Source organism: Poecilia mexicana, unplaced genomic scaffold, assembly GCF_051168715.1.
Source record: "Poecilia mexicana isolate PSO_F unplaced genomic scaffold, ASM5116871v1 scaffold_5, whole genome shotgun sequence".
Taxonomy (NCBI): domain Eukaryota; kingdom Metazoa; phylum Chordata; class Actinopteri; order Cyprinodontiformes; family Poeciliidae; genus Poecilia; species Poecilia mexicana.
The window spans coordinates 9574129-9587923 of record NW_028263374.1 but is presented as its reverse complement, the minus strand read 5'-3'; the positions used below and the strand labels follow the sequence as shown (position 1 = coordinate 9587923).

The following is a 13795-nucleotide window of genomic DNA, read 5'->3' as shown; positions in this document are numbered from 1 at the left end:
TGGTGCAACGCTTCAGCTACAGCGATGATGCCTTTTCCTCATTTGAACTTGGTGCAGTACAACAGATCTTCTCTAAGCTCTGTTTTCACACTGACCGGCTCCACTGTGCGTGATAAGGATCAATTATATTCAGTGTATGTCGACTATAAGAGTACGCATCACAGCGCACAGAAGTCAGAGTTCAACATATTTCAACTTTGACAGTTCAATTTCCCTCTGCCACACAGACCTCTACACCGAGGTAGGTGCTGTTTCGTCTGCACTTTTTCCAATCTAGGACAAAATCCTTGTTATACAGCCAATGCCAAACATCCGGTGATGCTTTTTGCCCCTCTAAGGCCACTTTAGCAGACTTTGTCAGCACAACATGGCAGCTAAAACTTACTTCCTTATTATTTCAAAATAAAAGTATGAAATAATGATAGCTGTAATTTCCTTCACCAGTCAAAATCACACGCTGACAACAACTGAATTGCACTGTGCAGGACACGTTTCACTTTGACAAGATGTATGCTTTCATTTTTCTATTTCCTTAAACCCCTGGTGTCGAGAGATAAATGTTGAAAGAATTGGGGATCGGGAGTAGACAAAAGAAGACGAGGAGGACAAATGTTGCAAAGGGGAAAAAAAGCAGAGAACCAGAGGAAAGAGAGACTGATTGAGCAAGAACAAAAAGAGATGTAATGCCTGAGAGAGATAGCGACTACAAAAAATGAAGATGAGAGGGTGTTAGATGGACTAAGGAAATTGGAGCTTAATAGACAATTTCAAGTTACATGAATGGAGGAAAGTGGAAGAGGGAGAGAGATGTCGAAAAGAACATAAGGAAAGGGGTGGGGGATCGAGATGAGAGCGTGTGAGAGAAGAAAATCTTCTCCAAAGTCTCTCCTGAGGCCAGAACTCTTTCTCCTCTCTTTCATACAATATCACACCATCCAAGAGGAGACAACTTCACCACAGGATATTCAGAACATCCACAGTCAGATCAGGTTTAAACTCTAGTTTCCCATACTTTGCTGTTTCTACGGTGACTGTGATCACATAATACTCTTATGGAGGATCCCCTGGGACAAGGCTGTCAATAACCCACTGTATATGTGGTACACAGGATATATGATAGTGCAACTCCAGCTCTATATTAGCCATGTTGGGTATTGGCTATCCATATGTGCTCTTGGGAGAATTCAGTGTTTTTGTATTAAGTTTCTGCACACACCAGCTGATCCCAACGGGGGGAAAAAAAAGACCAAGTGGATTATAACCCTGAGGAGAAAGAATGCAGGACTGTAAAGGGTTTGCTTTCGCAAGCAGACATAAAACAAGTAGGCCATGTTTTAAGGTGTTGAGACTTTGAAGATTCTTATTTTTGGGGTGAGGTTTATAAAAACTGCTCAAAGCTCTAAATTTTGCTGTGTTGAGCTTTCATTGGGTTTGTATTGCACAAGTAATAATTCATAGCAGTTTGCATATCTGGCTTTTGAAGTTGGGAATTTTGCAAAAAAAAAAAAAGTAAAATAAAATTTGTATATACCCTGGTAAAGTTAATGAAATGACTCGCTGCCCAACGTCCACTAGCAAATAAATTGGAGAAACGCTCTGGCAATTTTAGAGGAGACAAGGAGGAAAAGCGTGTCCGCTCTGCTTTCTTCTTATTTCTTTTTGCCAGAAAAAGCCCACATTGATACTGACAAATTCACAACCATCAGCCAGACCTTATGGTGGAAATAAACTCTGGTCAGCAGCCACCAAAACAACAAGCTGGTGTCTGGATCAGAGCTGTCCGCTTCTCTGACCTGGAAAAGACAGCTTCCCGGTGTGTGTCGACCAATCAGAGGCAGCGTTTCGGGTGAAAGGGCCAATAGGATGCTGAGCTGGGGGCTGTGAAGGCTGTGGTTCCACTGCCAAAGGGGTCACAGGCGCAAACAAGCACTTGTACACACACACGTACACACACAGTGCCTTGTAAAAGTATTCACAGCGCTTACATTTTTACTAATTTTATTTTCAGACAGCCACAAATTTCAGGGTATGTTGCAGGGTTTTATGAGGTGAAGAACGGTGAGATGGGAGGAAAGGGAAATGTAGTATTCAAAATATTTTTACAGATAAAAAGTTGAGAATTCTCCTCTAATAGACCTCAATAAAATTCTGTGCAAATATTGCCTCTAGGAGTCGCCTAAGTTTTAAATTCAACGTCTGTGCCTCAGAGGTTTGCTAGAGAACATTAGTTAACATTTTTACTATCGGTTTTACACATTTAGAAACTCAAATGTGTGCCCACTGTTCAAATTATTTTACTGTCAGGCTAATTGGGTAACTATAATTATCTAATTTCAGGCTTTGTAAGAGAGAATCCTTTAGAGTTGGTCCTGAACTTTATAATAAACGTTTTAACATGTGAATATACTCTGATCTAAACCATTATTGTGTGACTATGTTTAGTCTAGCTGTCTTACACAAACTTACACCAAGTCTCTGAGTTTGTTTGTTTTTCTGTAGAATTGCTTTTAGTGGCATTTAATTAATTATTTCTGAAGCCTTCCCGTAGGATGACACTGCCACTACCATGCTTCTGTTTGTTAGTTTTGTTTGGGTGTATCATGGTAAAGGGGCCAGAACTGATATGCTCACTTCTTAATTTGCAAAAGAAAGACTCTAGATTGTTTAATTTTCCTTTCACATTTCACATTGATGCACTACTGTGTGTTCTGTTGAGAGAAATCCCAATAAAACACCTGGAAATTTCTTGTAGAAAACACAACATTGAAAAAGTTCAGCACTTTCAGAACGCTCTCCTGGGCCAAACCGCTGGGCCAAAGAGTCTGGGGAAGATCCTCTGGAGATCTCTTTAACACTAAGGCTGAACGAAATGGCTCAAACTGTTGAAGACTCTACTTTTCTTGGCATTATGGCCCCAAGTGTCATTAGCTTTTACTTCAGTTGCACGTCTCCACTCTCCTCCCTTTTCCTCCCTCTTTAACCTTCTTTCCTTGTTTCTCCCTGGAGGGCAGGAATGAGAGGACAGATGATATCAGCTCGAGCCGTACACCATTACCTCAACGTCTGATAAACCAGTCGGCCACTCCATCACCCTCCTTTTTTCTCTCGGCTCTTCACCAGGGAGGAGAAAGCAGACGTGGGGTCAGGAGGAGAAAATCTAGTTTGGATATAAGATGTGTGTCTGTGTGTGTTTTCTCAGCGTGCGTAGAGAGCAGCTGTTTGTTGAAGAAGAGATGTGACGTTTTAGAGGTCCTGATGGCATCCAATTAAGGGAGATAAAATGATGATGAATTGCAGTCTGGCTGCGGAGATCAACACCATTGTGTGTGTGTTTGAGAGTGCTCTTGCATGCGCGCGAACACACTCGTACAGCAAGACGGCCAACTACAAAAGCAACAGATTTGGAGAGAATTGTGGCGTGTGAAGGAAAGATGGGAAAAGCGGAAAAATACAAAGGCAAGAAAGTTCTGATGCAGCGATTTCAGAAAGAATCTGAAAAATAGATTAGGAGAAAAGGTAAAGGATAAGTACAGCTATGGAGGAGAGAACAAATAACCCATTTACTTCAAATGGGAAATGAGAAGGAAAAAATGGCAAACCAAAATAAAACATAAAAAAAACGGACTAACAGATAAACGAATGGATGCAGAGAGCAAACAAAGGCCTGGAGAAGGGGTCAAACATGTCGGCATGGAGCGAGGGTCACACAGTCCAGTGATAGTCTGTCACACATCCTGACAGAGTGTGTATGTGAAAGAAACGAGTCAGGGTGCTGACGCACGCTTCACTCCTATGACTTTATGAGATTTGTTAATATAACTAACCGACTGCAATAACCGGAGGCCGTAAACCTTTTTATTTTCAATACATCAAAGCGTGCGCATATTTTCAGACATTCGCGCCGTTAAAAGCGTCAGGAAAGAGGCTAATGAGGGCCTTGGTGCTGCTCTGTGTAGGGTAGGTGCGGTGGGGCATGGTACAGTCTGGCCTGGCATGGCCTTACACAGCTTAATGAGATATAAACAGTGGACCTGCCACCTCTTTCAGCCATACCACACACTGACTCTGTTTTAATTGGCCTGCAGACTGCCTGTGTGTTTAAGTGTGTGTGCGTGTGCGTGCGTGCGTGCGTGCGTGCGTGCGTGCGTGCGTGCGTGCGTGCGTGTGTGTGCTTGCATGTGTGTGTGTGTCCCACATGTGGGGGCAGTGGCTGGAATTTACTGTGAGCTGCTGCAAATTAAAGACTGCCATGTGATTGCTCAGATGACACTAATCAGATTTTGATTTCAGGGGAGTGCAGTATTTTTACAGTTGCGTTTTTTTTGTGTGTGTTTTTTTTTCTTCTTTTTTTTGTATTTCCTTAAAAAAAATATTTGGTACTTTATTCAAGAACGTATTTTTTTGATTATGTCATTAGAAAGTCTTCAAGCCATTTAATCCTGGAGTTGGTGCTTTTTATTTATGCATTTGTTTACACTGGGCGCTTATCTTCCACTGATTCCACTGAGTTTAATGTCTCACAGTCCTTCATTGTCTTGCCCTGCTCCTTTTTCCTCTCTTTCATATTAAAATGCTTGATCATTGAGAATGTTACTGGACAACTTCAGGATGAATTTATCGGGTTCTCCACTCCTGAATTGACAACTGCCCTAAAAGTCGATGACCTCAAATTATTTGTAAATGTCCCTTTAATGTTCCTTATGTTCCCCAGATTGACCAGAAGCAGCAGTTGCTGCTTTAAGATGATTGCTGATATATTTCCGCCTTGGAATTTTATCAGCACACATCTTCACCAGATCAATGATCCATTATTCATGTTTTTATTTAGTAGCACCAGGCTGCTGAAAGAGTGCACTTGATTTTTTTGCACATATTAGATTCAGCTTTGGTAAATAAACGACAAAAGTGTGGAATCCTCTGCGTATTTGTCCAGATAAGAGTAGATTTAAATTGTTTTAGGGAAAAATCTTTTTATGTGAAACCGTAATAAAAAACCTTTCTCTCCTTATTTGTTTTAAGCATCTGACTTCCTTTCTTTGTCCGTCCTATCTTCAGCGTTCTGTCTCTCCTCCAGGTGACGATCAGAACGCCCACGCTCCAGTCTTGGATAAATAAGAATTAATTGCTGCACAGCTATCATCATATGCCAACTGCTCCACCCGTCCTCCACCCCACTTTAATTATCTATTTTTCATTTCTACCTCTCCCCCACATCCATTCAATTTGTAACCTTTACTCTACTCGCGCTCTGGATTTTACCAGTTCAATTTCTTCATGATTATCAGGAGATTAGCAAGAATAAAATTTACCTTCAGGGTCTAACAGAGCTACCGGATTTATGTGGTTGCATTTGGGTGGGGAAGACGCACTCCATATGAAGAGTTTTCTGCCAGGAGATGGCATCAACTCTTTTTCTCAAATGCCACTGTCAATGAGACACTTCGATACCAGGGTTTGTGTAGAGTACATGAAAAGTCTAGTATTGAAGCCATGAAAAGTTGATGGTATTTTTGAGATCTAAAGAAAGAAAAAGCTTGAAGATTTATTTCTCTTTCAAAACTTTCTTCTAAATTTCTGGTTATTCATGTTTGTCCATCCATCTTTTTATATCTTTGTAGACATTTCTAGCACATTTACTATTTGGGTTCTTATTTTAAATTAGCAAATAAATGTATTGAGAACTCTGGAATTTTTAGTCTGGAAAAGTCTGAAATTTTAACATGAAAATGTGCAAAAACGTTTTATCAACTATGAGTTATCATCTGTAATTATCTTTCTCTTGATATGTAAAAGCTCACTTTACATATCAAGCATATACTTTATTAAAGTGCTGTTCTTTTGATGAATGAATGCCACAGAACAGTTTTTTTTTGTACATGTGCTTATTTAAGCCTGCTGGCGAGTTGGTGAGGGGAGAAAAGCTGCCAGATGAATGGCACAAAGTTGACAGAGAAGCAAAAGGGTGACACTGAAAATATGGACATTTCTGCAAAGTACCACATATCAGATTTTTTCCCTCTGTAAGAAGTCTTGTAGCTTACACTAGCTTAATGTGTTGGCTGAAAAATAAGAAACATTGACTATGACAGCGTTATTTTTCTCTCAAGCCAGCAATTTTTTTCTCCTGCTCCCTTCTTTCTGTGTTTCTTTCTATTAGTGTAGAAAGTATTAGTCCAAGCCTGTGTGTGCGTGTGTGGGTCTCTGTGCGAGAGATAAGCTGGCTAACTGGGTCCGGCCATGCTCCAATCCTGTTAGCATTAGCGATTAGCACTGGCTAACAGTCTCCTATTATGAGCAGGGAGTGATTCCAAGTTGCCTGACCTCACACATAGTGTACACACATTCACACTCCCTAAGCTGTGAGAAGGATTACCACTTGATCCTTGATTAGGAGGCCATATCTGCCTGGAAGTTGACTGTGTGTGTGTATATATGTGTGTATAAATGAGTATGGCGATGCATAAATCTTGACTTGGACAGACACTGTGTGTCGGACCTAATCTAGTCGGGTAAAGACTATTTCAGATGGACCATCTTTGAGTCGGTGTCCTCTGTTTGTTTCATCGCCTGTCCTTTTGTGACATATCTTATAGCTGGAAGGATCTGCAGTTGATTGAAGGATGTGTTCGGTCAGGTCTGACTTTTCTGTCATCACCTTTTGAAAACTGTCAAGAGATGGAGAAAAGCCTGTCTTGTCATCGGTATAGACTTGCCCGGGGCAAGTTTGATATTTTTAGGTGTCCGGCTTCAGAATGACTAATTATCTGACTGTGACCCTCAGAAAGTAGCAGCTGTTATACTTTTAGTTTCCTTCAACCATAGTTCGTGCTGGTGCTCTTATATTCTTTCTCCGTTTGTTTGTTCCGCTGTCTTTCCGTCTCTCTCAGGAATATACTGACAACACATTAGATAAACTCACATGTTTAACACTTAATTCTCCAGGGTCACTGATTGCCCCACTGATCTCTAGCTACATTCAAACATTCACTTTGTCTACAGCACATCTCTGTTAGATTAAAGGATGAGTAATTGCAATTCTACAAACATTCTGAAGAAAACATTTTCTGTTAATTGGCAAGTATCAATAAATTTACCGGCCCCCCTCCAAAAAAACAAAAAAAAAAAAACAAAACCCTGTTTCAGTGTTGGTAGTGGCTTGATAAACCAACAACATGGTCTCAATGTTGTTTGATATTAAACACTGAGGAGTACACAACCATATGTTTGTACTTAACACTACAAGCAACATCAACAACCATTCATTTTTTTGTTTTTATTTTTTGGTATTTTATTTATCCCATGATTATTGATTTGCGACGCCAACTTTGGGAACCACTTCGTCACACAGTTGTTACATTTCATTGGAAAAAATACCTGTATACACTTATTTACCGTAATAGTGGGAATGGAGACATGTCTGAAACGGCAGAAGAGTTTTGTCTTTGCTTCTGTCCAAACTGTAGATTTAGCTTTTTACAATCATGTTCATCTAATAAATAATTCTAGAAATTATGTAATTACATTTTGTTCATTATATTTATTTAAACAAATTTATCTCTTTCATTATGTTCTTAAACAATAATTGGTTGACATAAAGAATAATGCTTTATTTTTTACATTTTGTGGTTAGTTTGTGTTGGGTAAATCTTGCAAACAGTGTGTGTGTGTGTGTGTGTGTGTGCGTGTGTGTGTGTGTGTGTGTTTTGTTGTGTTTTCTCTGCTGTCCCTTAAATATGCATTGTGCCACTGTGCTGATTTACTATAAAACTTTAATAAGCTTTCGGTTCAATGACAGAAGATGAGCTTCAGATCATAACCTGACAATCCCCCACCCTGTTGCCCATTATATGCACGTACATGCCCATCCACACCTTCTCCCTTACTAATTATTTATGCTTTTTTGAATGAAGACCCCAGAAACCCTCATTTCTCCACACTCTGTGCATGAATCCCCACCTCTTTGTTGATGGATGTACGAACACAGACACCTTATACACCGACTAAAAGGGAGAGTAAAGGCTAAGCAGTGATGTTCTCAGCTGTCAGCGAATGCCTTCAACATAGAGGTGTGTGCGTGTGTGTTTGCGCGTGTGTGTGTGGTGCAGATTTTCAAAGAGACTACTTGTCTGGCTGTAAAGCAGGGTTAAGGGGAACACCTACATCCGTCATCTATTAGGTTATCCAGTGGAGTTGGCTGTCTGATTTAGGGCGAAGCAGGGCATGTTCTCATTTGCTGCTCAGCAGAAAAGTGACAGTGAACGGTGCCTTGACCTGCTGTCCTTTACTGTAACAGGTCATCTGTCCTGAGGGGACACGGCACAGCAGCACAAAGACACAGTTAATGACTTTGAAATATAGAAATGGATTCATGTTCATGGAGTCATAGAACACATTTGACGTTGGATTACCGGAGGGAAACCATTCCCTCAGCCCTGCTGTTTGCTGTTTCTAGCACATTGTTGTGTCTGATGGGTTCACTGAAAATGTGCTGACATGCATCCTTCACTTCAACATTAATCAAAGATATTATTCATCATCTTTCTTCCCCCCCCCCCTCCCCCCGAGTTAAACACCTCAGCTCGTCTTGTCCTAATTGCAAACTTTTCCTCGTCTTTTTGAGTCTCTTTTAATGAAGATCAATTAGATTTTTTTAATTCTGCTTTTAGTAGCCACTTTAGTTTCCAACTACACTCTTACTTCTTGAAAGATAAATGTGTGAATTGACAAATGGTGGTGGTTGCTGTAAAAGTTAATAAAACTCAAACGCCTTTGTCAGCTTTAGCATGTTCCACATACAGTCTGTAAATGTTCAGCATTTTATAGAGACTTATGAATGTGTTGCCCCTCAATCTTTTTTTTCTTTTACACATTTTTAACATTGCAAACACAAGTTTTAAGTTAAGACCTTAATCTGATCTAGAATAAGTGACATGACTTGATGCTTTACCTTTACCTTTACCTTTAAGTAAAGCATCAAGTCTAGTAAAAACATGAAAAATGTCAGTCTCTAGATTTGCAAACCTGCTGGTTCTGCAAAGTTCTGACTCTGACTTGTCTGTTGCGTTTCGTCATCCAAACCTTCAGCAGTGATGTGTCCCTGAGTATCTTTCTTACCCCACTTTCTCTTCTGTCCCTTTTGTCTTGAACACTCTCACACACTCAGACATATTATTTTGCTCTCTTCACCCCTTGCAGAAAACGTCTTGTTCTCAGGCACTCTGGGTGGTCTCTTGGTGATGAGGACTGGGAGGGATGGATGGGGGAGGGAACGCTGAAGAAATCCATATGTTTGGACCGGACAAAAATAATAGCCAACGTTCAAAATGCAGTGTTGGTGTGGCGGGTTCCTCTTCCTGTGTTTGCATGTCTTTCTATATTTCATTTATGGTTCCTGTACACGAGTCTTTGATGAATTTTCCAACAGCCTTCTCCAGAAACTGCCCCACGTGCGGGACGCGTATTTATAGCACTGCGCCTGAGATGTTTGGTGTATGCGATAAAGGAATCTGCTTCATATTTCCTTGTTTGACTGCAGGTGTTTTGGGGGCATTGAGATAGACGAGAGAAAGTCAGGCCGAGATTGATAGCGGGAGAGGATCATGCAGAGGTGTGGGGAAGGAATAATGAGAGGCAAAGGAAGACGAGGGGAAGAGGCGGGAAGTCAGGAGGAGGATAGAGGAGAGAAGGAGGCGCAGAGGAATGTGTGAATAGACCAAGGCAGACGTGTCAGAGAACAAATTGAAAATGCCAATTTCACTTTAGTCCCCACCAGTTCAAGCGCTTATAGCCCAGCCATGGCCTCTTATTCCGTGTGTAAATGAATGGTGTCCACGGAATAACACACAATCACCTCCCTCTATCCATCTTGGCCTCGCTATTTCTCCTTCACCCCTGCTGCTGAATAATCTGCTCTCTGCTCTTTTTCCCTTATTGCTGGATCAGGCTTGTTCTCCACATCTTTTCTTGAATTTCACCTCACCTCTGGACTTTCAGTCACACATTGCAAGCATGTTCTCGTACACTTATCGTTATTTACTTCATGCTGGGTTTAATTCACCTCGATGATTTCGTAAATATCAGTAACCATCTTTCAGTTAACATCCCAGGTTTGTAGTCAGCCTCTGATTGCCTAAATCAGAACTAAAATGGGCTTGATATCCCACTTTGACAGGACTTCCTTTTTAAAATTAGAAACTACACTTTTAATCTGAGCGGCATGCAGACATGTTTCTTTATTCATTTCCACCTTCAGGGCACGCTAAATGCAAATCATCCAATCACCGAGGCAAAGAAAGAATTAATCAGCTATTCAGAAATTGCGACATTGCTATGTCCTTTCATTTCCTTATCTTGTCTATGCACATTTCTTCACCTCCTCCCTTGCTAAGACACATTTAAAATCACTATTATTGCGGACGCTCAGATAAATCTCACAGTATCGCTCTGAAGTGGGAGATATCGCATAGTGGTAGCAAGTTGTAGCTTGATTCAATCTGCGAGGACCCTGTAGCCTCAGGACGGGGGCTTTCACATTAGATTTTATCACCACTTCACCACAAGAGAAGAGGCCTGCTATCTCTGCCCCCTGAAGCTACTGAAGATGGTGACCATAGCAGAGGAGGGGGAAGCTATTGGGCACCTTCTGAGTGACAATGGTATTAGGTCGTATCTATATTCCTGCAGGCCATCATCCCTACATCAGGGAATATGGAACATATCATCAGTATTATGTGCAGTGGGTGCAATAAATTCCTGTTTTGATTTTTGTTTTTTTTGTTTGCTTTGCAGCATTATCCTGCACTGACAAGTTTTAGAAAAATTGAACATCTAAACTGAGTACGTTTAGTCAGCTTTGGAGGGGGAAGTGGTTCAGTGAGAAATTTTGGACAAAGTCATCCTGTGTTGCTCAGCCCTTTTTATTGTTTCGAAAGGACAGTTCCAAACTTCTCCCATAACATTTCACAATGTTTGAGCGAACAGAGATAAGGGCTTGTCCAAACTATTTGGACCTCTTAGTCTTTTGTTTCCTCAGTTAGTGTCAAAGGTTTCTGTGGCATTTAGGAGAGACTGATGCTCAGCTACTCTACTGGATATTTTAATCTAAATTTCATCCCAACCTGATGTGAAGTGTTTGTGGCAACAAAGCCTTGCTCTTACTGTCATCAGGAGAAAGCACACAGTTCCCGTTAAGGTGCCAGTAGAGTTAGGCAAACTTCACCTCTGATGGTCGGACAGAAGGATCTTCTTTTGGTTTTACTCCAAATGAGTCGGTGGGCATGTAAATGATTGTGGAAACCTGACGACGCTAACAGGTCAGTTTGACAACCGTAATCTTTGGTACGTTATCTTCGGTTTATTCTCCTTACTGCTTCTAGTGACAAGATGGATGCTCCTTCAAATCTAGTGGTCACTGGCTTAAAGATATGGACCTCTGTGTCATATTGTATATAAAGTCATAAATTACTCATTAGAAATCTCTGGAAACTCTGATCAACATAAAAGCAAGTGTACATTTTCAGAAAAAGCTCAGGCTACATCTTTCTTCAGGAGACTGTTGGCTTAAACGTGCTTGGCACTGTGAGATGAGAGAAAGTGATGACACAGCTTGTGCTTTCAGCAGCGCTCCTGGGCGTCTTTTGAGAAGACAGTTTACGTCTGTGTGAATCACAGGGGAGGAGGTGTACCCTCTGAAGCTGCATTTTATTTGGTGGTGATAATTGTCGTTACTTATTTGTTAGGAGGGGGTCTCCGGGGAGCTCTTTTCCATGTCGTCCCTTCAGTTCACACGCCGCCATCAGATTACCGCTTCTGAGACTTGTTGTCTCATTTAAAGCAAATCCATAAAACTGATTATGCCGACGAGGAGTCAATTACGTTTCATTTCTTATTAGTTCAGGATGCAAAAATGAAATTAGATGAGAATATTATTGTTGGAGATATATTAGGCTTTTCATTCATCACTGGGATGGAATGAGTCATGCAGTGATGGGGATCCCAATTTCTTAATCAACTCCGCGCTCTGCCAGGGAGCCGTGGATGTGCCATGTGTGAAAATCACAATATAGCCCGTCTCTCATACTTCATTTTTATGGCCCCTTTGACTGCATGAGCGCCGTAGCATATCGCATTACTAGCAGCTAGTCGCTGAACTCTGTTTCTTCTTTCGTATTTTTCTCTTACATTCTCCTTCTTTCTATTGAACTAATGCAAGTTTTACTGTTGTAAGAGAAAGTTTAGACGAACAACTTTGTACTAATCTTGTGGTTAATGTCGTTTTCTGTTTCAGTACACTTACGAAGGGGACGAAATCAGCGACTTGCCAGTGGATCTGTCTGTAGTTTGGAATGGGAACTTTGTCATCGACAACCCTTACAACATTAAAGGTGAGCTAGTTGTATGTCATTCACTTAATACTGTGTTTAGCATTGAGTTGTTCTGTTCCTAGTAGTACCATCTGTATGTTTCATGTTTTCTGCTCATTAGTGCCGTGCTTAAGCTGGTCTTAACACATGGGCATATTGCTGCTTAAATTTTTTTCTTAACACTTTTATGTAAAATCAAATTAAAATCCCTTTTTTTTTTTTTCTTATACTGATATGGTCCGTCGGCTCTAAGGATAGGCTGGGATGATATTCTCAGCGCATAAGCATGAACAAAGTTACGCATTTTTAACCAAATTTACACATTTTCATAAAAAAAACAACAAAAACTCTTTCTAGTTATTCTGAAATTTAGCAAACAGAAATAATCGTGGTAATCCTAAGGGACCTAACACGGGAAGAGGTTTGTCTGATTTAGTGCCAGCCAGTGAGGGAAAAGAAGGACGAGATGTTAAACAGGTTACTATATAATTAGGTATACAACGTTTACTGTAAACTCTAATCTGCATATATATGTAATGTTCTGGTTTATAACCCCAAATTGCTCTCCAGACAAAGAGCCATGCGGGTTCTGATTAAACTCATACGTGCCCTATGCAACACTGTGGGACAAGACAATGAGATCATGTCTGTTGTTGGATATAATTACTGGTAAAACACTCTTTATAGTGCTGTCTTTATAATTATTGTGGCTTATGCAGCACAGCAGGGGGACTATAACATTATCCCCCCCACTGTGAGCTAAAATAACCTCATCACCGGTGTTCGATACGGCCTGTGGATGTACACAGAGTGGCTGTACGCACATTCAGAGGGAGCGTCGTCGTCTGGTTCTGGTTGTTGCTCTTTGAGGGTTGCAGGCACAAACGAGACGCTGAGGGATTCTGGCTTGACATGTTCTATACGCTCAAGCTGTTTCATCTTTAATGCTGGTAAAATAGTGATCGCTGCCATTTGGTAGTAATATAAGTCACTTTGTGTATTGATCAATCCCCGTTGTCTAAATGTACCAGCCAAGCTGTTGTTGTCTCGCATTTCACATGTTTCTCGAGCTGCTGAGCTGCGTCTGATGTCACACGAGTGTGTCTGTAACGTATACCGCGTGTCTGCGCAAACAAATTCAGACAGTATCAGCATCAGGCATCAGTGGCTCTGCATTGCGCGTTATCGCTAATATGAATCTCCTGAGTGCATCCAGAGGGCATCTGCAGGACAAAGATGTTCCCCTGCCATCAGGGTTAACATCTGGTGGAGTGTTAGCGATCCTTCTCCATCATAAATAGGGTTAGGTTCGTGTAATTACAGGGAAATCGTTTAGCTGCCAGTAATTGGAACACGTTTTTTAAAAAGCTGCTGCATTACCAGGGGGATTTGGAGTTAAAATTGGGATGAGAGAGAGAGGTGATCTTTAAGTG

At 41.0% G+C, this 13795-nt stretch overlaps 1 protein-coding gene across 4 annotated transcripts in view; it reads left to right on the top strand.

Moving 5' to 3' along the window:
- The window catches only part of plxna1b (plexin A1b), a 211239-nt gene that overhangs the window by 140086 nt on the left and 57358 nt on the right, over positions 1 to 13795 (top strand). For all 4 annotated transcript variants that reach the window (XM_014993939.2, XM_014993937.2, XM_014993941.2 and 1 more), the window contains exon 11: positions 12287 to 12383. In XM_014993939.2, the coding sequence (XP_014849425.2) occupies positions 12287 to 12383 (97 nt within the window). The remainder of the gene's footprint in view (positions 1 to 12286; positions 12384 to 13795) is intronic.